Source organism: Rutilus rutilus (genome assembly GCF_951802725.1).
Source record: "Rutilus rutilus genome assembly, chromosome: 22".
NCBI lineage: Eukaryota > Metazoa > Chordata > Actinopteri > Cypriniformes > Leuciscidae > Rutilus > Rutilus rutilus.
Genome location: NC_140227.1, coordinates 10,387,096 through 10,412,608, shown reverse-complemented (window position 1 = coordinate 10,412,608; position 25,513 = coordinate 10,387,096). Strand labels below are relative to the sequence as shown.

At 41.1% G+C, this 25,513-nt stretch overlaps 1 protein-coding gene across 2 annotated transcripts in view; it reads right to left on the bottom strand.

The window, feature by feature from the left end:
* Window positions 1–282: 282 nt before the first annotated feature.
* Window positions 283–25,513, bottom strand: part of gdf11 (growth differentiation factor 11) — a 92,725-nt gene continuing 67,494 nt past the window's right edge. Inside the window, exons 2-3 of one of the 2 annotated variants that reach the window (XM_084394407.1) lie at window positions 7,418–7,791; window positions 283–6,609 (exon numbers count right to left, since the gene is read on the bottom strand). In XM_084394407.1, the coding sequence (XP_084250533.1) occupies window positions 6,229–6,609; window positions 7,418–7,791 (755 nt within the window). In that variant the 3' untranslated portion in view covers window positions 283–6,228. The remainder of the gene's footprint in view (window positions 6,610–7,417; window positions 7,792–25,513) is intronic. The other variant, XM_084394408.1, reaches the window with a different exon arrangement.

The following is a 25,513-nucleotide window of genomic DNA, read 5'->3' as shown; positions in this document are numbered from 1 at the left end:
AACAAGCTTTCATTTGTTAACATTAGATAACTGCATTAGTTAACATGAACTAACAATGACAAAAATAATTCTAAAGCATTTATTAATCATGGTTAACGTTAATTTCAGCATTTACTAATACATTACTAAAATTAAAAGTTGTATTTGTTAACATTATTTAATGGACATGAGATGACATGAACAAACAATGAACAGTTGTATTTTTATTAAATAAACGTTAAAAAGATTAATAAATACTATAATAAATGAATTGCTCATTGAAGTGAGCCATAATCCTCCGGATGTCTTTTCCTAGCTTGTCAGATGCACCATAAATGTTGGCATAGTATATAAAAAAGGAGCAGTCCTTTTGTAAGCTAAATAAAGTATTTATTGTACAAAAAAGTGATCGAACAACAAACAAGGACAGAAATAATGATGAACAAGTTTTCTTCTTTGCAATGAAAACCAAACTACTTTATAATTAATTTCTCTACACAATATAAAGAGTGTCTGAAAACGAATGAAAAGAGTAGGTAAATCTTCAAAGCAGAGAGTCTTTCAACACTATGTAATGTAAAATGTTTTCATTTGGATTTTTTTTCTCACATTTACAGATCCCAATTACTTTTTCCCCCACATATTGTATGACAAAAAAACATTGAGAACATTATATTATACAGAGGTTTCAAATCGTAAAACTTAGGGTGATGGCTTGTGATCTCCATATACTTACCATACTTTCTTTGTGTCCTTAAAGGACTTTAAAATAGAGACCCTGTGGTATTTTAGAAGACTTGTACATCGTTCAAATAATATTGTTCTAAAAAACATTGACAGAGTAGTCATAATGTTTTAAACAACATTGACAGAACTGAAATGGCAAGAGTAAAAAAAAGTATGATGTGATTACATGCATTTGTATTTTGACCATTAAATAGAGGATTTTGGCTCTTGAGATATAAAATTTGTCAATTTTCATTTCATTTTCAATTTTCATGCAAGACTTAAAACTGTTTGATGAGGTAGTTTTTACTTATTTTGTGATTGATTTAGTTTTCAGTAGAGATAATTACTTACTGAAAATGACTAACTGATCATTACTGGCCCATATAACCTTGTTTCTATTCTGAACAAAGTAAAAATTGTTAGTCACTTTTGTTACCTGCATTCTCATGGTGCATGGCCACTTTTATTTGAGCCACAAACAAGAGTTGCTGAAACTTTAGAACTTAATGAGGTGTCATCTAGTGTGCTAAGGCTTTAGAGTTCAGCAGAATGATTTCAAAGAGGATAAAACAGATACAGTATAATGGATGGACCCTAAACTCCTTAGACATTTTTCAGTTATTAAAATCCATCTACAAATTCTTGTGCTTGAAAAGGTCAAATACAAATGGAGACAACAACATGATTCCTCTTGCCATTTACATCCCATAGTGCAAAATTTATTGTTGGTAAGTAGAGTGCCCAAAATAATCTTTTACCCTTCAGCACCATCCCACCCCACCCCCTTTTTTTCTTTTCTGTTATATACATATATTACTTAGATTTATTGTAAGAAGGCTCCTCTTTTATCCAACATAATAGTGCTTTTGTTTTCTACAAAGGGACATCTTTGAAGAATAGAAAAAGTTCCCTGTCGATTGGGTCTTCTAGAGGATACTATGGGGAATGCATCCGGTATGACCGGTGTCTGAATCACGTATCTAAACGGGACAACTGCATTGGCCGGCGACAACCTATGACGTCATTACTGGTGTGACCATGAGTATCAAAGGGCGCCTGAGGAACACATCATCCTCTTCTTTGTCTTCAGGATCCGTTTGTTTGAAGCACGTGTGAAGGAGCATTCATGGTTTGTTCTCAAGGGAGCTGATTGCGCGCATTGTGAAGATTTCTCAATAAAAAGCTCAGTTTGCGCCGTCCCTATTCTTGAAGGATATGGTATGTGCATTTGGGTGGAATGTATTTGATTAGGTATATGCATTCACGGGAGGAGTCAAACAGGAACTTTTCCTCTTTGGACTCCTATTGTTGGCTCAAATATAGCTACTGCTCTATGTGTTGTTTCTAGTTAGAGGCAGAAAGAGTACAGTAGTCATTATCATATCAATAATGGGGTTGTGGGAAGTTATGGCCTGTGCCACGAAGAGATTGAGATCTGGTTTGGCGGCGCGGGAGATGTGAGATCGCTTGTGGCTGACTTTGAAGGCAATTTCTGTCTTGACATAACTGTCCCGCTGCTTTGAGCCTTCTGTTTCCCCTTTGATCTCTACGGTGAGACAGAGAGATCATAAGAGAAACCATATTCGGCCCGCATTTATCCTTTTATCACAATAGAATAAGTAAATGTGAAGGGATTGCGTGAGCATGGAGATGTCAATGCCTCCATACTATTTTTCATTGGTTGAGGCCTCATTGAAGGCTCTGATCCTGCCAGTTAGATCTTTATGATACTAAATCACTCCTGAATGGCAGGACATATGCCCCCTGCCCCTAGAGCTCCGTATAGACAGGTCTATCAAGAAGTAAGTCTCTTTGTGAGCCTCCTTGGTGAAACTGTTTTTAGCCTAGAGCTTGATACAGGCAGTGTTAGAGTTCCCTTGAGAGCCTCAGGAGTTGTCCTTTTGGTGTAGGTGTGTCGAGTTGTGTAGGCTTCTTCTCATTTTAGAGAGTCGTTCTGTTGAGGCCCCCGCTCCCCGGAGGTCTGCATAGGTAGTTATTCAAGATGTGGGGCTTTTTATAAGCCTCCTTGGTAGATGGTCTTTAGTGTAGAGTGAAGTTAGATCTCCTCTCATTTATGAGTCGTTTTTTAGGCTTCCATTCTTAGAGCTCTGCACAGATAGTAACACAGGAAAGTCTGTACTGTCTTCAGAGTTAAGTGTCTGAAGTTATGCCTCTTCTTGTTATAAATAGTAATTTTGGTAGGCCTCTGCTCTCCAGAGCTCTGCTTAGACAGTATTACCATACAGACAGTATTTTCAGCCAGTATGGCTCTGGAAACCTCTATCGTGAGAATTTCTGGCGTAGGGTGTAGTTAGGTTTCCTCTCGTTTTAGAGGGTCATTTTTCAGAGGCCTCCGCTCTTAGAGAGAGCTACGTACAGACAGTAGTACTGAAGTTGTAGGCTCTTTGAGTACCTTCTCAGTTAACTGTTTTTAGGGCTGAGTGTCGTTAGGCCTCCCCTCGTTTGAGAGAGTCATTCCTGCTGAGCTATGCACAGTTATCAGTATGTTGGCCTCTTGGATGAGACTGTCTCTGGTGTAGAGTGTTGTTTGGCCTCCTGTCATTTTAGAGAGTCGTTTTAAAGTAGAGCTCTATAAAGACAGTAGCAATAAAGGTGTAGGCTCTTTGAGAATCCTTCTTGGTTAACTCTCTTTAAGGCTGAGTGACAACAATGAGAGTGCTGTCTCTCATTCTAGAGAGTCGTCCTGCTGAGGCCTCCGCTCCCAAGGGCTCCGCACAGACAGTATTGTCAAGGTGTATGTCTCTTTGGAAATGAGCCTCTTTGATAAATCTGTCTCTGGCTTAGAGTGTGGTTAGGCCTCCTATCGGTTTAGAGAGTAGTTTTTGCTGAGGCTTCCGCTCTTTGAGCTCTTTAGTGTTGGTTTTTAATAATTTAAAACTGTTAAAAATAATTTAGCTGTATGGTTAGTGCTGTAGTACTCCCCTTGCTTTTGAGGGTTGTAATGCAGAGTACTTCGCTTCCAGTTATCAAGCTGAATGACTCTGTGAGCCTCCTTGATGAGCTGTTCTCAAGCTAGAGTCTGGCTAGTACTCTCCTCGCTTTAGAGGGTGGTTAGGCAGAGAACTCTGCACCCAAGAACTCAGTGCACTTACATTAACAAGTTGTTAGACTCTGAGAGCCTGAGACTATATTGATGTATAGATCCAGGATAGCCCTCTTGGGCCGTGTAGAGTCTTTACTTTCCAGGATTGTCATCTCTGGATTCCGGGTGTGAAGTGATATTGTCTCTAATAATTAAATCCCTTCTCGTTGGGGGCCTCTGTATTAGTGCTAAATCTAGAGATTCTGCTTAGGCAAACATGTCATAAGCTTTTTCTGACAAAATAGTGTAACTAGCCTCCCTGGTGGTTTTAGGGGTTACGCTGTTGTCACCCTGAGGTGACAGGCTGGGGTTAATGTAATTTTGGCTATATTTGGTCATATTCCCTTCAAGGAATATCTTTTTTTAAGTATGATTCCAAGCCTTTGAGCATTACCATCGGGCCAAGCCATATTTGGCCCTGCGAGGGAAGAAGCAAGGAACTGTACCTTCCTCATTTAGAGGAAGCTAAATGTAGCTTGGGCAGTGGCCGTAGGGGAATAGTGTCATTGACAGCTAGCTGGTGTGTCCTTAAGGGAATTTTGACTCCCTCAGGTTGGTAGAGTCAATGTTGAGTGCTTATGTCACAAAGGCATGCATTCCCCTCAGCATATCGGAGTGGGTATTTGTTCCCAATAGTGTCCTCTAGAGCACACAGTGCAAGTTCCCATTTGAAAGGGAACATTGCAGATTACGCATGTAACCCTGGTTCCCTGAGAAGGGGAACGAGACACTGCGTCTCATTGCCAGGCTTCTGGGATGCCTGCTACGTCTCCTTCAGACGAAGAAGTGGATGACGTGTTCCTCAGGTGCCCTTTTATACTCACGTCACACTGGTATCATAGGCTGTCGCTGTTCAATGCAATTGTCGCGTTTAGTTACTACGTGCTTAAGCCACCGGTCATGTCGGAAGCATTTCCCATTGTGTTCTCTAGAGGACGCAGTGTCTCGTTCCCCTTCTCAAGGAACCATGGTTACATGAGTAACCTGAGACGTTTTCTATTCTACCTTTCCCCTTCTCCATCCTTTACTTTTTCAGCACTCCTAAATAAGTTTACTGTACCATTAAAGATTGGTAAGGGGCAGGAATGATATTTGATTAAATACAGAAAAAATTAAATGAAATGATTTTTCTCTACATTGCAGACACTGATTCAATAAGTGTCTTATTTACACAGGATAGAGCATTATAGTTGTGATCCATAGTGACATCTGTTCTTTTATATTGATGTAAATACCTTTGCCAGCATAAGAACCTATACTCAACTGTATTCAGCACAGCTGAATATAGCCATGAACATGTATTATTTTGTTTTACCTTGACACTGATTTATTGATACCAGACTTTTAAGGCAGAGTTTATATAAGCAGAGAAGACATTTCTAAAAATAGCATTCATGTAAAATTATAGGTCATGGGAAACATTATCTTTACACAAATTACTATTAAATTACTGTGTGTGACACTCTAGACATGTGTGACATTATTTTTTTAAATAAGCTATTTTTGTTATTTCCGTTAAGATGATTTTGTCCATCGCATATGATGAAACACATTAATAGTGCTACAAGCACTATTAGTTATGTTCCTTTTCTCCTTATATAATAATTCCTAATAACAATTATTCCTTTCACTTCCCTTTTCATTTTGCTTTTTACAAAAAAAAAAAGAGGATCAAACTAGTTGTGAAAGTGTACCTAGATTATTGAGAATGTCGCACCATAGTGGTAGCAGCATTAGTGGTGGGGGTGGGGTCACATGTGTCTGCAGTCATTTCTTCAATGGATAACATTTGCATTGAAGTACATTAAAAAGACATGGAGGAAACCTAGAATAAGTCTTAGTATGCTGGCTCAAAATTTCTAAATATTTTTCACAACTGAAAGAAGATTGTGTGTGTGTGTGTGTGTGTGTGTGTGTGTGTGTGTGTGTGTGTGCGCGTGTCATCTTCCAGTGTGTCCTAACCAGCTGTAATTCAACAAGTTTCCAGCAAGTATTTTTTTCTGTTCTCTCTAAATGTGGAACACTGCACAAATTAACAAAATCTTAGCCAATGAGAATATATTTGCTGAAGAGCGGGATTTTGGACCTATGAATCTCTTTGAATGTGGCCAGAGCTACCCAGCACAATGCATCAAAAGTAAAAACTATGGAACCAAGTCTTGTTGTGTGTAAGAATTGTTTGTAGAACAAAAATTTAGATTCAAATTGAGAAATCGTATTAGGATTTATCCTGGACTATTCTGTTGGACTTGCGAAAGAAACTACAAATGTGTTTTTGTTCTCTGTACATTTTGTAGTATTCTTTCCAAAGAACGTAAGGAAAATATAAGGAAATTGTAGAGACATGCAGATTTTAGACTGCATCCCTGACACCCTCCCTCCATCACTTACCCTTAGCTAAACCAAAACGCACAATTCTATGAACAGCCACAACGGTCCACCACCATTCCTGGAATTTTGCCATGGATTATCTGCTGTTTATCATTGAAGTAGAGCATGTTTATCGGCGACATCTTTGTGGGTGTGCAGCATGGCCCTGCTGAGCCTCTGGGATTAGCATGCTGCACCAGATGAGTATGTGGGTACTTCTGCATGAACATGTACTCACACTGGCCTGAGCAGTAGTTTGCCTTGTAACGTTTAGGTGCAATGATCCAGTCCCAGCCAAAAGCTTCAAAGTCAACTGTGAGCGGGTAGCGACAACAGCGGGATTCTGTGGAGTGTTCATCACAGTCAAGACCCAGATTCCTTCGTGATCGCTTGGTGGTTTCAAGAACCTTGACCTCCAGGAATGGCTGCTGGAGATTAGGGGAGGAAGAAGACATACAGAAATGGGTCAAGCCGCTGGGACAAAAAAAAAAAAGGAAAGTTTTACATGAATGGTTGTAACTCCAAACCTTTATTTGAAACAATTAATTTGAGTCAATTTAAATTTGAATCAGGTATTATCAGCACTTTAGCCTCGTCAGCATTTGAATCAGTACTTTGCACCTTGTATAAACAGGTGTCTCAAATGTACATCAGTGGCTGCTATTGATCAGATCGTGTGATGATATTTAATAACTATCACTGAACAATTACATTTCAGTCTTTTCCTCACACAATGGAAATATATGGCTTCAGAAGAATTTGAAAAACTGAGCAGGTGTATGGACAAATTGTATTGTGTTTTTTGTCTGTTTTAGAGTTTAGTAAAAATTCACCATCATCTCTTCTTGGATCTTTGTTATAGAAAATAGATGAATGAAATGAAATATACTTTTGTCCCCAGTGGGAAAATTTGGTGTGGACTCAGTATTCAATGTTTTAACACCTGTTACTCTTAAAATAATCCTAAAATACAGTACAACCCAATACAGACACAGAACACCCTTATGGGAAAAAATCACTTGTCCTTATTTAACAATTTGATTGCACAAACAAGTATTCTTCCAAAGATCATTTTTAAACTTCTGAAATAAGAAAACTAAATAGTAGAATGATTAGGAATGCCAATGCTGTCATTATTTGCATGGATGATTCTCAACAAAAATGTTAAGACTATAACATTTTCTTTGAAACAGAAATCTCTATTTTTAATAGTCTAGCAGGTCTAAGGGTCCTTACCAGTCCTTCCTCTCCAGGCCGCAGAGACGTCACAGCCAGGTCGTTGCCACTCTCATCATAGGCATTTATATCAATGCCCCAGTTTGTATGGGGCTGCTTGAACCAGTTCTGCAACACATGTTTGAAATCAATGCTCTGCCAATGACCTGCTTGAGAATTGAGCTCGATCTTGAGTGACCGGATGCGAATGTGTCTGCTTCCTTGCTCAGTGATAGGTTTAAGGCGAAGGATCTGCAGATAAACAGTGGAAGTTTGCTGTAGTGGCCGCAGATAAACCCACAGCTGGGCTTTCAGGACCTTGGTGAACATCAGTTTTGGACTGAACTTGAAGAAACAACAGCTGGGTTTCCCATCCACCTGCACCAGAGGTTCAGCTGTAGGAAACAAACAAAAAATACTATTAATCACTGAAGTCAAAAGGCATGTAATGAAATCTTCACTTTTAATAGGATCTTGCCACAAAGTATCTAGTCCATTTCAGAAATAGTCGATCTACTGAGGACACGTTTGCCTTACAGTTGGCCTTTATCGGTGTCATTCAAAAGATTGCACACTTTTTGGATGGAAGAAAAAAGGATTGGGGAAAACAAATTTAAGATTAAAGATAATGGTAACACTTTACAAGAAGGTATCATTTGTTAGTCAACTGCTCATTCAACTCTAAAGGCCCATTCACACCAAGGACAATAACTATAAAGATAACGATACAGATATAGTTCTAAAAAAAAATCTCAATATTAAAGAATAGCAGAGTTCACACCACAGCTATAACGATAACGGCAAAGAGAAACGATATCATTGGAATCACTTTTAGAACTATTTTATCCAGCTGATGAACGATAAAAACATTGAGAGCCAATCAGAATCCATCCTGCTGTAACAAGCTCAAGCATTTAAAGAGACAGACAAGCATGTGCTTAGAATAAACAGCACGATATCATCCGCTGGTGTGGACGCTAATATAGTTATCTTTATAGTTATCATTCTTGGTGTGAACGGGCCTTTACAGTAGTTTAATTTGAAAAGTGCCATAGATATGGATGATATGGATATATGGTAGATATGGTCAGCATCCATTCCAATAGGGAGTAATGCATTACAAAAGTAATCATATTACAGTAATATATTACTGTGAAGCATTTTGCTGTAAAGCAGTAATATAAAGCATAATTATAAAGTTGGTATCGGAGCATTTTTACGAGTATGAGTACATTAAAAGTTTCAATGACCCATACATAAACAACTGCCTCATTCTTGAATGAATCAGCCATTTGAATTGTTTGAATTAATGACTCATTGACTCACTCATTAAGACGGTCACCTGCCGCCATCTACTGGTGGTTTCATTTAAAAGTATCATTCTTTCCAAAATTTCTTATTTGTATATTCTAAAAATATTTAAAAAAATCTCGTAACGTTATTTAAATCAGTTAATTTGATTGGCAACATCCCTAGTGTCTTATTATTCTAATTGGATTAAAAAAAAATCGAATTTAAGAATTTAAAATGAAAGATGAAGCATGAATTTAATAAGATTAGGTGGGAAAATGCAGAATTAAATATGTCAAAGCTGATAAAACACAGATTAGAATATTGTTTCAGATTAAATAATATTTATTACAACACAAAAAAAAAAAAAAAAATCCAGACAAGCAACTTTTTTACTCGGACAAGTGAATGACCGGTTTACTTGTCCGAAGGACAAGCATGACAAGCTTAATGTCGAGCCCAGTACAGTGATGAGTAACTTTGTGAAGGTATTCAAGGAGCATCAGCAGCAACCAGTGGAGTCTGCGGAGGAGAGGGAGGAGAGGGAGGAGGTGGAGCGTGATAGCAAGGTGGACTTCACAGTGTGCTTAACGCTGATGGTGATGATGCTCAGCACAGGCTATGATGTGTATTGCCTCCCCACCATAGATGCGCAGCCCACACACTAAATCTTATTGCGAACAATGAGGTTTATAAATGTCTGGCATCTAATCCAGAATCGAGGGCTGTGTATCGTAATGCTACAGCCAAATGTTTGACGCTGTGGACAAAGGCCAGTCTCTCCACAGTTGCAAAAGAGTGCCTGTAAGAGATCAGTGATAGAAAGTTGATTCTCCTCACAGTAACACGGTGGAACTCATTCTATGATGCCTACGCTTGGATCACAGGAATGCACTGACGCACTGGACATCCTACAAGGGGAGGACACTTGTTTTTATGGAAGGCTTAAACCAACGCTAGAAGTTCTCATGGACAAAACTTTAGCAACAAAAATGGCATATCGCAAATAACTACTGGGCTGCTTGAAGTTATTGTGGGAGCAATCAAAACTCGATTTGCCGCAACAATTAATTCAAAAGAAGGGCTACTCATTTCATTTTTCATTTTTATTTTATTTGACAGGGACAATGGACAGTAAAAAAACGGTCCCAGAATTAGCCACAGGGCTAAATTTCATCTGCAGTCCCTGGGCAGAAAGTATCAAATCACATTATAATAACCCACAAGAGAAAAATATACGACACATTGTCTATCATTTAACAATAAATACAGCAATATTACTACCAAAAAATCTCAATATACATCCTATAAAATCACATAATATTACAAAATCAATCCCCCATAATTATAAAACCTTGACAAAACAGGAGTATTTAATGATTACAGACCTGACTCCTTTTTAACCACATTTTCAAATGCAGCTTGAACTGTGTCAATGTATGACATTGTCTAATAACAATTGGCAAGTTATTCCAGTTTTTAACAGCTCTTACAGAAAAAGTTGATCGACCAAACTCAGTTACTCTAAAATGTGCTTCACAATCACCTCTTGATGAAGCCCTTGTTTGTCTTATATTTTCTCTACGTGAAGCTACAAATGCTTTTAAAGGAGGAGGTGCAAGATCATTTACAATTTTATACATTAAACAACAATTGTAAAATATAATAAAATTGTCAAAAGTAAAAAAATTGTGCTTTTGGATTATAAGACAATGATGGTATCTATTAGGTTTCTTGTCAAATGCCTTTAGAGCACGTTTGTATAAAGTATATAAAGGTCTTAGAGTAGATTTTCCTGATTGTGACCATGAAGTAATACAATAAGAAAAATGAGAAAAAATCAAAGAATGCAAATAAATTCTTGCAGCTTCCAGTGAAAGTTGACTCCGTATAAATTTAAAGTTTCTAAGTTGAGGTGTCACTACGCAAACTATTTTTTTTTATATGCTTTTCAAATGTTAAGTGCGTATCTAAAATAACTCCAAGATATTTAAAAAATGACACAATTTGTAATTTTTCACCACAAACTGATATGTCAGGAAGATTCTCCTCCTTCCTTTTAATTTTAAAATACATACAGGCAGTTTTCTGAACATTTAACGTTAAACAACGCTGAGTAAGCCAGTCCGAAATTTTGGACATTGCGACATCTAATTTTTGTGCAACTTGTTCATTTGGTTTACCATGTACATATACAACAGTGTCATCGGCGTACATTTGAATATTTACATCCGGGCAAACATCAGGTAAATCATTCAAATACAAACTAAAAAGTAAGGGCCCTAATACAGACCCCTGCGGTACTCCCGTAAAACACTCTCTCAAAGACGATACCTGCGTTTCAATCCGTGTACACTGTTTCCTTGATGTGAGATAAGACTCGATCCACTTCATTGCTTCTACCGAAAAATTCAAATGTAATAATTTAGACATTAAAACATTATGATTTAGCGTATCGAATGCCTTTTTCAAATCAAGGAAAACTGCACCCACAACCCCACCTTTAAATTGAACTAAATCTAAATTTGAATCGTTAAGCAAATGTTCAATTTGTTCATGTTTTGGTAACACACTTCTAATATTTAAATGTCCTCCCAAAATACCCTTCGGTTTAGCGCCGCGGTCCCAAATTACTTTAGAATGGTTCATTGTTTGAAAATATTGCAGCTTACGATGCCTCTCGACAGCCGACAGTCCATTGCGTCTCCCGTCGACCAACACACGGCGACAAGTCGAGCCAGCCCCCCCGACACAGCCGGACAGCACATCCAGATTACAGCCGGCTCTGGCCTGGCCACCAGCAGCCACCGTGAGAAATGTAGGTGAGTCTCCAGCACAATTCGGCCCGACAGTCAAGCCGCGGCCAATCCCGATCCGACCACAAATATCCACTGGCGGCAGCTGAAAAACACCTCCAGGTGATGCGCCAGAATTCAGTTCGACACCGCCGACAGTGTCCACCAGCGGCGACTGCAAAACATCTCCAGGTGCCGCGCCGGAATTTAAAGCAAGACACTGAGCAACTCCAATGTCACCAGGTCCTGGATTAGGATGAATATCACCAGCAAGGAGAAGCGTCATCATCAAATAAAGCAGAGCCTTTTTCTGAGGCCGCTTAGATTTATCTTGTGTTGAATTCTTTGATACAAATGGTGCCAAAGCTTTTCCGTTTTTTAAAACAACGGAATATGAGGCAAACTGTCCCAGTCCATTTAAATTGCTTGGTGACTGAAACTCGTTGCCGTTTGCACGACTAATCCAACAACATTGAACCGAAGCGTAAAGGAGGGCAAATACATATGCAAAAAACAAAAATCTCTGCATAGATTTCGTCTTATGGAGGTTCACGTCTATTGCGATCTCAAAATTCCGGCCAGTTGATAATACCTAGAATATCTAAATCGACTGCTGGCGGTAGATCCTTTTCCTATTTAGCACCAAAACTTTGGAACAGCCTTCCTACCATTGTCCGGGAAGCAGACACACTCTGTCAGTTCAAATCTAGATTAAAGACACATCTCTTTGACAGAGCGTTCACATAATACATTATAGACTTCTATAATTCAATATTAGGCTGCATAGATTAGGTCAGCTGGAACCGGGAACACTTCCCATAAATCCTGATGTACTTGTTACATCATGAGAAGAATGGCATCTACGCTAATTTTAGTGTCTTTGTTTATCCCAAGGTTTTCCCGCAGCCTGCCGGATCCAGGCCGTTTCCAGATCTGATGAAGGACCTTCGCCTGGACCCGATGTCAATGCAGTGCTGAAGTGCCAACTAGTCTCTCCCTATGGAGGATCCCTTTCCCACTCTACAGATAACGCGTCGTCGGGAAAACTCAATTTGCGTATCTACCCCGAATTGATAAAATAAAATAAAATTCTGAATCAAAACTATAAGGAAACACCAGTAATTTGTTTAGGCTTGGTTTGCAGGGAATTCCAAACCTGCACACATATATTCAAACGCACATAACTATGGAACCCGTTCTTAATGCGCATCTGAACGCCATCAGCGTTTCTCACAGGTTCGCTAAAGTCTGTGTAGAGAGAATGGTGTCGTCTTGGCGGCCCTAATTTAAAAACAAATGATCGTTGCGACGGAAGCGAATCAATCAAAACTAACTTTAGCTGGAAAATAAAATAACTTTATTAAAGAACCGCTATAAAGCCAAAACAATCTTACGTTAAATTATACATTTATCTCTGTAAAGCTGCTTTGAGACAGTCTACATTGTTAAAAGCGCTATATAAATGAAAATGACTTGACTTGACTTGACTTAAAAAAGCCACGGAAAAATTAATCATTAAAATGAACACATTAAGAAGATAAAAATCTATTTGCTTTAATCTAGTCCTAAGAGCAGCTCCTGCCACACTGCCACTCAGGTCCGCCATTTTGAAAAACCTCTGAAAAAATTTTGAAAAAACTGGCTACTGGCCACTGTCTTACTGCGCTGGGTAAAAGAATCAGCAAGAAAAGACCACATCAATTTCCTACTCATGAAGGAGTGCTGCTCCCTAACACCAGAACAGTCTGCAGCCCTGATGCCCGATGCAGAGCTGCCAACTCTCACGCATTCACCGTGAGACACACGCAATTGCCACCTTTCACACGCTCTCACGCCACACATCCATTTTCTCACGCACAGAAAAATCGCGAAGCAAAGAGGACACAGACACCGACAGACTAGACAGAGCAGGTTACTTTATGATATAAAAAAATCTCATCTCTCAGATTCTGTCACTTTTATTACGAAATTCAAACAATAAATACCGTTTTGGCGCTTGTAAATGTGACGCGACAGATCCCTAGCGGCACGTGAACCGATCATCTCTACTAGTAATAGTAAATAAACACGAATGAACACTGTTGAAAGATACAGTACAACTTGCCGAAATGTATATTCCTCATACATAATATCGACCAATCAATCAAACAAACAAAGGGCTAATAAAACAGCTGGAAAAAAGCGTAGCTTACCAGAAATTGTACCATGTAAACATTGTAACATGTTGTCACTAAACCTAATAAAATTCAGTTTAGTTATTAAAATGTTTTGACAATCACAATACACTTATTGTGATGCAATATTTTTTTTTACACCCATTCAGTTTTCCTATTTGTGTTTTTAATATAGCCAAGCTTACATTTTCGTGAAGATGAAATGACTGAGCTATATTTCCTATGATGCCTACTCTTATTTTATTACTTTTTTTGTATTCTTGAAAAATGTGCTAGCTCCACAGAGCCATTAGCTATAGGTTTAGCTATAAGTTATTTAAATTTTACCAGCCTTTGTTTGGTAGCCTATATATTTTAGGCATTGTTTGGCAAATAGCAGTGTTCCCCCATTTGACCCGTTTTATTTATTAGCAATTGTATGTTTAGCCTACATGTTAATTTTTAAGTTGGACTGAAATGACTGAGCCATATTCCTTGAGCCATATTCCTCCAAGAGCACTTTTTGATTCTAGATAAAGCATAAGCTGTGTCCACCCAATGCATGCTAGGTTTGTGCTGTGAACTTGAATATAAAAAGAAAAAAAAAAGAAAAGAAAATTAGAAAGAAAAAGAGGTTGTGCGTCTTGCCATGTTATTAGGCTATAGGTTGCATTATAGTGGGCTCTAGCTCTTTTCTGCCATGAGTCTCCTACACAGTCATTTTGCTATACCACATTACCCTCCACTGGATGTATAATGAGCAGCAATAAACAAAATTTTAGCATTTCGGAATGCCTAGTAATACTTCTGTGGTTACTTTGGTTAAAGTAACTCAAAAGTAACGCAAACGCAGTGTTACGCATTACAATTCAGAGACAGTAATTGTGATTAGCAGCGCGAGGCCAGTGGCATGATAACTAATGAGCGACACCTGCGTGACGCACCGGTCTCTCACGGCCCTCGGGCTCGTCCTGCTCGCCACAGTAATATTGTAATGTAAATAATTACTTTAAAATGACAGTAACTAGTAATATAGAATATATTACATTTTAGAAGTAACTTGCCCAACTCTGTTAGTTAAGTACACATGGTACTGTGTACTTTCACTTCGGTCTGGTTTATTCTTGGTTTTGTGACAGAGCCCTGACACAAAATGTATAATTTTGTCTTTGTGCAGCATGCGGCTTCGAGTGTGCTCGAGCCGTGAGCTTTCTTTTCCACCACAAAGCATGGTGTTCAGATCCCACCACTCTTTTTTAGGTCAGTTTCGGTTCCATGTCGGGGTTCGTACATTCATCGGACATTTGTCTCTTGGTGTGAGCGCACAGGTTGAGTGTTCAGTCACTCGCCGTGCGCTCATGTGTATTTGTAGGGTGCCTGGTTTGTTCCCTTTCAGTCGCTCACGTTCGACGTAATGTCAACTTGACGACGTAATTGGGATCGCCTTGAGAGACCAATCTACTTCGAGAGTATTAAAACGAGCCAATGCACATTGGCATGCGATAATTGCATCAGCTGCTCTGCTTGCAGCGCGAGCATATAACGAGCAGCAGGTGCATTGCATATTGTCTTTCGCTTCGGAGCCGAGCGGTTCTGCAATCTTCTGACAGTGTTATACTTCAAAAGAAGAAAACGAGTCTGCTTCTTCAGGAGAACGCCTCTTCAAGCTGGTGTTGGTGTTACAGCGCAGACAGCGCTGGCCTCGATCTCACAGAGAGCAAAACAGCTGTTTTCACAGCTCAGAATGTTGTGCCTTAAATGAGAATGTGAGTGCTCACATCAGGCTTGCACTATCGTCCTGTTTGTGCTTCTGGATGGGATGCTGGTCATTCTCATGATGGACCTAGCATTTCATTCGGGGTTCCAGGGGAGGATTAGACGTCGATTGCTGCATCAGAGAGAGGGCTGTTATGCTCTGGAAATGAAGATGATGCTGAGCTTCCACTTTAATGGTGTGCATGCTCATGCTGAATCAGATTCAGGCTTGACAGCCATGCTTTCCCGGGTTACACTGGGGGCACAGTGCGGCGCGTAATCGCCTTGCTCCGCCCCCGTGCCTTCCCGGATGTGTGTGAAAACTTTTTGCAGTATGGAAGCATTTTGGTGCCAATATGGCAAGCCAAACCTGCCAAAAGCTTCAGAAAGTTTTTCCTCTCTCACTACCCTCAATGGTGAGGCGGCAGTGCTACTGCAGACCGCCTCTTCCCTGCATGTGACAGTCCCCCTGCAAAAAAAAAAAGGCAAAAAAAATTGTAGAAGGCCAAACAGTCATAATGCATGAGGGTAGTTCTGAGTCGGGGTTGAGCTACGCCTGGTGACTGACCATGTTTAAAGTCACAGCGCTGGCCCTCGGCCAGATGATGTCCACCCTAGTGGTCCAGAAGAGCCCCCTGGCTAAACCTTGCAGATGTGTGAGACATTGCCAAAGTTCGCTTTCTCAATGCTCCCATCTCACGAGGTGACACTGTTGGAGACTGTGCCCAGCGGTTCTCCGTTCAAAAGCAGGCTGAGGTAACCAAAAGCTTGCCTCAATGTGCTCCCTGAGTCACTGGTGGGCTGCCCCTCAGTCTGTTTGTCGCCAAGGGTGTCAGTCCCCTGCAAAAAAAAAAACAACCTCCGCCACAGCCAGCTCTACTGTCACGTTGAGCTTTCGCAGGAAGACGGCACCACCTGTCTCAGCACCCCTGAGATGGGCGACCCAGAGTCAGCTGCTGTTCTGCGGAGGAGGGCCAGGCGGGGAACTTTTTTGTTGAATCATTCTGTTCCGCCACTGGCGTCTCAGCCAGCGGTACCAAATTCTCAGCAAAAGCAGCTTCTCTATCTTTGGGTCTCAAGAGAGCGAGGTTGGCGGTGTGCGACGTTATGCCTTGCCACCCTCTGCTCCCTCTTGCTTCGCCAGCGGTAGCCTGATGTGTTCGAGGCTGCGCCTATGCCATCTCACTCTTCCCCTGCCGATCGGTGGAGTCAGGTTAGTGTTGCACACTCAGACCCCACTTCGGGCTGCTATACCGTCCGAGTCGGGTCCCTGCATTCCACTGCGCTGCCCCACCCCCGGGTACATCTGTCGTGCCATTGGTCCCACTTGTACAGTGTCTGGGAGCCTGGCTAGTGCTTCCCAGCCCATCTCCCTGGCTCATCTGTACCTCATCATCCCCAAGCGGTAGTTGGCACCATCACTTCCGCTAGAGCCCCCTCTACGAGGCGTCTCTATGCGTTGAAGTGGAACCTCTTCGTTGACTGGTGTTCTTCTCACAAGGAGAACCCCCGAACTTGCTCGATCAGAGCCGTGCTTTCCTTCCTGCAAGAAGGGTTGGAGCGAAGGCTAAATCAGCAGAGTTAAAAATCCTGTACTGTAAGACAGTTCTGCTGGTTGCATTGGCTTCTATCAAGAGGGTAGGGGTCCTGCATGCATTTTCGGTCGACAAATTGTGCCTAGAATTCAGCCCTGAGACCCCGGCCCGGATACATGCCCAAGGTTCCTACCACTCCCTTCCAGGACCAGGTGGTGAACCTGCAAGTGCTGCCTTTGGAGGAGGCAGACCCAGCCCTGGCTTTTCTCTGTCCCGTTCGCGCCCCGCATCTGTACATGGACAGAACGCAAAGCCTCAGGACCTCAGATCAGCTCTTCGTCTGTTACGGAGGCCAGCAGAAGGGAAAGGCTGTCTCCAAGCAGAGGATGGCCCAGTGGATAGTGGATGCCATTGCCTAGGCTTACGAAGCCCAAGGTGTGCCCTGCCCGCCCGGGTTGAAAGCCCACTCCACTAGGGGTGTCGCTTCTTCTTGGGTGCTGGCACACGGCGCTTAGCTGACATACATCTGTAGAGCTGCGGGCTGGGCAACACGGAGTTTGTTCAACCAGCTTCATATAACAGGCCTCTGGTGTGCTGGTAGACCTGCATATGTTGTCATTTTGGTGCCATGTACTATATGATTCAAGGGGTTATTCCAGGTTGTGTGACATACCCGGATATGTTTAAGTGCAAGTAAGCGGATAACCTCAACTTTTGGTTCCAAAAATTAGGTAACTTTCAGGGTATGTATGTAGCCATAGCTACACACATTTGCCTAATGCCCACCTATGTTTTATGTTGTCCATCCGCAAACAACTTGACCCGCCTTCAAACACTGTAACAGGTTCGTGTTGTGTATGTCGAGAAGATGTTGTTTTCTGCTCTGCAAAAGCAAATTCCCTTTGTAAACCCTTTCAAAGGATGAGGATGTGAAGAGTCTGGTTAAAATTACCACAGCGATACAACAGCAGTATAACCTTTCGACGAATGCTTCTAAAATCTCCATGAGGTCTAAATGAGGTTTACAAAACGCTTGTCCATTAAAGACGGGACAGTATCCACTTTATAAGTATGACTATTTATTGATGTATATATTTTCTACAGGATGTTCAAAATATGTAGTTTTGTGTTTTATATTGTGTAGTTCTCCGGATTACCGGCTAACTCACGTTAATGTTACATCATTCATTCGGCTAACGTATGCACTATTATTAAAACAGTTAATGATACAGTTCCCACATGTGCACCACAATAAATTAGAAATATAATGGGTTTGTTGATGGACATACACTTGTTAATGCTGATGGTGAGGAATTACAGCTGCAACATCTCATAATGTTCCTCAAACTGAGTAGTGTATCACTGAGAAACACTGAGTCCTGCCCGAGTCGTCCTTGCGATGGAGGTTCGGGTTCGGGCTACTTCCATCAGGATAATGCACCATGTCACAAAGCTCGAATCATTTCAAATTGGTTTCTTGAACATGACAATGAGTTCACTGTACTAAAATGGCCCCCACAGTCACCAGATCTCAACCCAATAGAGCATCTTTGGGATGTGGTGGAACGGGAGCTTCGTGCCCTGGATGTGCATCCCACAAATCTCCATCAACTGCAAGATGCTATCCTATCAATATGGGCCAACATTTCTAAAGAATGCTTTCAGCACCTTGTTGAATCAATGCCACGTAGAATTAAGGCAGTTCTGAAGGCGAAAGGGGGTCAAACACAGTATTAGTATTGTGTTCCTAATAATCCTTTAGGTGAGTGTATATATATATATATATATATATATATATATATATATATATATATATATGTGTGTGTGTGTGTGTGTGTGTGTGTGTTCTGTACATGTTAAAAAGCAATTTTAACCTGAAATCTCAAATGTATTCCCCAAATCGTGCAGCCCTATAGTTTCTCTTGATATCAGTATGTTCACAGCGGGTTTTTTTTTTTTTTTTTTTTCATTCAGGGACCAGATGCTCCACTGAGGAGTCCTGCTGACTTCAACATTCACATAAGTCTCTGTACATGGACATGGTAAAGTGAAAAATCAAACACCTTGGAAATGAAAGGTATGTACTATGTTTCAGGAATGGCACAAAGGTGTATGACTGGTTAAGTCTCTGTCTTTAGGTCAGTGTGTTCAATAATGTGCTTTTTTTGTCATTTGTTGTGTATATTTGGATTATGTTGTGTTGTAAATAAATCCAAACAATCAAAAAGCCATTCTTTTTTAAATCTCCTCATTCTTTGTGCAAGGTTGCTCAGAATGATAGGGCCTGATAGCTCCTAATAGGGCCATTAGGGAGGGTCTTTGTCTTTCTCAGGTGTGAAAGAAATTAAATATTCATGATGTCCACGCCTCTTCGCATAAAGCTTTCTCACACAAAACATGTCTTGCAAATTTTAAATCAATATATTGTCTTATCTGAATGAGCAGTCAGGATGATTTTCACATAGTTTTGGAGCAAATATTCTAGGCTACGTCATACAATTTTCAAAAGTCTTGTGAAGAAACAATCAATATGGGTTTTATGACCTTATTTCAGTGAGAATTTTTTTGTGTGTTTTCACAAACCACGCATAAATGTCATTATCTCAAAACTACAAACTTTTACATACATGCTGCTGACATATTATTGTAGCAGAGTTTGTGCTAAATACAGTGTAATCAGACATTAGCCATGAAAATGTCACAAGTAACAGAAATAAGCACAAATGTCAGAGCATGTCAGAACACCTCCAGGGCCCAGAAAACACCTCAGACCCCAGAGGGTTAAAGCAGACGCTCTCTCCCGCCAAGCAGAAGAACCCACTCAACTTCTCCCCAACGACACCATCATTCCCGAGAGTCTTTTGGTGGCTCCAGTACAGTGGGACATAATTACAGAAATTGAACAATTCAACCATCAAGCAGAACTTCCATCCGAGTGCCCCGAAAACCTCCTGTACGTTCCAGAACCTTTGCGCTCAAGACTACTCGACCAAGTACATTCTGCACCCAGCTCAGGACATCCCGGAATCACTGCTACAATCCATCTACTTCAGAACCGCTTCTGGTGGCAAACCTTACAATCAGATACCATAACTCACATCAAGAACTGCATAACTTGTAACACCTCCAAGTCCTCCAGACGACTCCCAGCAGGTCTCTTAACTCCTCTGCCTATACCTCAACACCCCTGGTCTCACATAGCCATCGATTTCATCACAGACTTACCACCTTCACAAGGCCATACCACCATACTCACCATAGTAGATTGATTCACCAAGACCTGCCGGTTAATCCCTCTTCCCAAACTCCCCACTGCTCTAGAGACTGCTGAATTACTCTGCAACCAGGTTTTCCGCTTCTACGGCCTTCCTGATGACATAGTCTCTGACAGAGGACCCCAATTCACTTCCCGGGTATGGACATCCTTTTTCAAACACCTCAATGTCAATATCAGCCTCACCTCTGGTTATCATCCCCAATCCAACGGACAAACAGAACGTCTTAATCAAGATGTCATTCGCTTCCTACGATCCTATTGCCAACAACACCAAACCGAGTGGAGCAGGTATCTGTTCTGGGCTGAATACGCTCAGAACTCCTTGGTCAAACCCGCTACAGGCATCACCCTCTTCAAGTGCATCTTAGGCTTCCAACCTCCACTTTTCCCCTGGTCCGGTGAACCCACTGACTTACCATCTATCACAGAATGGTTACAAAAGAGTGAAGAGGTCTGGGATCAAGCACACACTCACCTCCTCCACGCCGTCAGACGTCAAGAACTCCAGGCTAATCGTCACTGTCGCCCCGCTCCAGTTTATCAACCCGGCCAGTGGGTTTGGCTCTCTACCAGAGATCTCAGACTTCGACTTCCATGTCGCAAGCTCAGTCCCAGGTATGTCGGTTTGTTCCAAATTATCAGACAAATTTCTCCTGTATCTTTTCTATTAGATTTGCCCGCTAATTATCGTATTTCTCTTACATTCCATGTATCATGGAATCTAATTACAGAGTATCTGTTACAGAGCAGGCTCCCGCACCGCCTACTCTTCACCACCGGAGGGAACCATCCCCGGCATATTAACTTTACTTATTGAACTCCATTTCCCATAATACCGCTTACCTGGGACTGATTGCGTTACACACCTGCACCTCATTTACACACACTCATATAAACCACTTCCACACACACATTCAGTGCGAAGTCTTGATTCTGCCCCGGCCATCATTTCTGAGCGTTTATTCCCGTGTTTGATTTCTGTTATTGACCTTGGACTGTTTATAGTTTCTGACTTTCTTCTGCCTGCCCTGACCTGGATTGTTTATTGATTCCTGATTCTTGCTGCCTGCCTCGACCCTTGCCTAGCCTGCTTTGCCCTGTCTGTTGTGTTTGACCCTGCCTGTCTTGACTACTCTTTAATAAAGCTGCAAATGGATCCCACTGACCCTGCCTGTCTTGACTACTCTTTAATAAAGCTGCAAATGGATCCCACTGTCTCTGCCTCATCACAACAGAATCACAGTCCTGGAAAGATGACAGAATTTACTCACATTTGCTGTCCTGCGGCAATACATGAGAGCAGTTGCGTTTTAGACCAAACATATGGTGACTGCGTGCGACGTGGACCGCATCAGTGAATGGTGAGATATTTTACAAAATAAAATTATCCTGTCAGAAGAATTGCGCGATAACTTCATTATTTATTTTTCCATCTGAATCATATCAGTGATCTCTTGTGGGGTTTTACGCATGCGCAGTAAGGTGAATTTAGCCTTTTCAGGTGTTTTTCCAAAGGTTCTCATCCACACTGAAACGTCCGAAAACGCTAGTCTGGACGGAGAGTATTTATAAACGAAAACACCGTTTTCAAATGTATCCGGATTAATGTAGACGTAGCCTCAGTTGTGCTTGACAATCACTTAACAGCTGCTATGAAAACACACTTCTATGATAAATTTATGTTCATTAAATTCTTACTTTTCTATTATAGAAAACTAAATAGGGGAAATAGTCTGGAAATGCAAATATTTTTCCATACTCTGCTTTCTTTTTTCCATACTTTTCCAGACTTGGAAATGACTCAAATCAAATTCCATATTTTTCCAAACTGCGTAGGAACCCTGTGATTTGCTCATATCATTGATCTATGTGGACTGTCCCTTACTCAACTTCATCCTGTCCAATCTCGTGTCACCTCCATCACCACAGAGCTCAGACAATCCTCTAGCCCCGCTGACCTGACAGCTCCGCCTTGGCTCCTCCCACCTTCAGCATCACCAGAGACCCTCGGCCTTGTGGCTCCACCGGGTTCCTTCGTCCCACCATCCGCGCTCCGTCCCTCCACCTCTATGGCTGCAGTGGGTTCCTCCTTCTCTTCAGCATCCTCAGTTACACCGGCATCAACCCAGTCCTCGGATACTCTGACTCCATCTCCGACGCCCGTCGCAGCGGCATCGCCTAGGTCTCCAGCACCAGTTATGTCGCTCAGCTCCATCGGCTCTCCATCTGCACCATCGGATCCTGGGCCCTTGTTTCTGTTGGTCGTCCCCCAGATGTTGGCAACCACACCTACTTCATTGTGGCTCCTCCCACCTTCGTCTCCACCATGGGCTCTTGGCTCTGTGGAGTTCTGGTCATCATCCTGCCATCACCATCCCTTCGTCACATCCTCGTCCTCCTCCTAAACCCTCTCCATCCCTCCCTCTGCCATCATTCTGCTATGGTGAGGTTGTGCCTTTCCAGAAAGGGGGTGTAATGTCACTGTTATGTTCAGTTAGTTTCTGTTTTCATAGACTTTCAATTTGTTTTCATTTGTCACGTCTTTACTCTATTGGAGTTAGTCAACATGTGTCAGGACCTACTTATTGCCGTAATCATACCCTAGATCTAATATTATCACACGGAATCAATGTTGATGCCATTGAAATTCTGCAGCAGAGCGATGACATCTCAGATCATTATCTAGTCTTGTGTAAACTTCATTTAGCCAAGGCTGCAAAGCCGACTCCATGTTATAAATATGTTAGACCTATCACTTCTGCCACTAAAGATTGCTTTATTAATAAACTTCCTAATCAGTTTCATCATCTCAGTATCCCAGATAGCTTAGAAGAACTCGATATTGCGACAAACTTTTAACTCTCTCTTTTCCAGCACTTTAGACACAGTTGCTCCGTTGCGCTTAAAGAAGATTAAAGAAAATAGTCCAACGCCGTGGTACAACGAGCACACTCGGGCCCTTAAGAGAGCAGCCAGAAAAATGGAGCGCAACTGGAAGAAAACAAAACTAGAGGTATTTCGCATTTCATGGAAAGAGAGCTCGATTGCATACAGAGAGGCCTTAAAAGCTGCTAGATCTGCTTATTTTTCAACCCTGTTAGAAGAAAATAAAGAAAACCCTAGGTATTTATTTGAAACAGTGGCTAAACTAACGAAAAATAAAGCTTCAAGCCCAGAAGTTTCCAAGCAGCACAGCAGTAATGACTTTATGAACTTCTTCACTTATAAGATTGATAATATCAGGGACAAAATTATAACTATGCAACCGTCTACTACAGTATAGCATCAAGCAAAGCATTGTAGTCTCCCTAAGGAAAAAATCGATTCATTCATTGCTATAGAAAAGGAAGAATTCGTTAAACTCGTTAAATCATCTAAATCGACAACATGTATGTTAGACCCAATACCGACTAAGCTACTGAAAGAGATGCTTCCAGAGGTCATAGATCTCTTATCATTAATTCATCTTTGTCAGTAGGATACGTACCAAAAACTTTTAAGCTGGCTATGATTAAACTGCTTGTTAAAAAACCGCAACTTGATCGTACAGAATTAGTCAATTACAGGCCGATCTCGAATCTACCTTTTCTGTCAAAGATACTAGAAAAGGCGGTATCCTCACAACTGTGTTCATTTTTAGAAAGAAATGATATCTGCGAGGATTTTCAGTCAGGATTTAGACCATACCATTGTACTGAGACTGCTCTCATTAGAGTTACAAATGATTTGCTCTTATCATCCGATCGTGGTTGTATCTCTCTATTAGTGTTACTCGATCTTAGTGCTGCATTTGATACTATTGACCACAACATTCTTTTAAATAGACTAAAAAATTATGTTGCCATTAGTGGAATTGCATTAACATGGTTTAAATCATACTTATCTGACCGTTATCAGTTTGTAGCAGTAAATTAAGAGATGTCTCATCGATCACAAGTTCAGTATGGCGTACCACAAGGCTCAGTACTAGGACCATTGCTTTTCACTCTGTACATGCTACCCTTGGGAGATATCATTAGGAAGCATGGAATTAGTTTTCACTATGCTGATGATACTCAGCTCTATATTTCTTCACGCCCTGACGAAACTTACCAATTCACAAAATTAACGGAATGCATAGGTGATATAAAAAACTGGATGACTAGTAATTTCCTACTACTTTATTCTGAAAAAAACAGAGATTCTAATTATTGAACAAAAAACGTCCTCACGTAATATTCTAGAATACTGTCTAACACTTGATGGCTGCTCTGTCAAGTCTTCGTCGTCGGTTAGGAACCTGGGTGTGCTCTTTGATACCAATCTTTCATTTGAAAGTCACGTGTCTGGTATTTGTAAAACCGCATTTTTCCATCTTAAAAATATATCTAAATTACATCGTATGCTCTCATTGACAAATACGGAACAATTAGTCCATGCGTTCATGACATCAAGGCTAGATTACTGTAATGCTATTATGGGTGGTTGCCCTGCACGCTTAATAAACAAATTACAGCTGGTCCAAAACACAGCAGCTAGAGTTCTTACCAGAACCAGAAAGTATGACCATATTAGCCCAGTTCTGTCAACACTGCACTGGCTCCCTATTAAACATCGTATACATTTTTTAATATTGCTGATTACTTACAAAGCACTTAATGGTTTAGCTCCCCAGTACTTGAGCGAGCTCTTAATGCATTATAGTCCTTCACCTCTATTGCGATCTCAAAATTCCGGCCAGTTGATAATACCTAGAACACTTCCCATAAATCCTGTACTCGTTACATCATAAGAAGAATGGCGTCTACGCTAATATTAGTCTCTCTGTTTATCCCGAGGTTTACCACAGTCCACCGGATCCAGGCTGTATCCAGATCTGATGAAGGACCTGCGCCTGGACGCGACAACAGCGCAGTCCTGAAATGTCAACTAGGCTCTTCCCTGTGAAGGCGTTTGCGGCCCGGCCCCTAAGTTAATAACTAAGGATCGTTGCGATGGAAGTGAATCAATCAAACTAACTTTAGCTGGACAATAACTTTATTCTAGAGCTGCTATAAAGCCAAAACACTTTACTTTAATTTCCTATTATCAATGTAAAGCTGCTTTGGAACAATCTACGTTGTTAAAAGCGCTATATAAATGAAGATGACTTGACTTGACTTGACTTCAGATTCTCTCCACTCGTTTTTCTCCTTGGTTACCGTCATTATTAGTTTGTTTGTTTCAGCTGTGTTAGATTAATTATCTTGTTTGAGTTTGTTATTTATATGGTACCTACTCCTGCACTCATTGGCCCTCATTTATCATTCTTGCGTAGAAACGGGCGTATATGT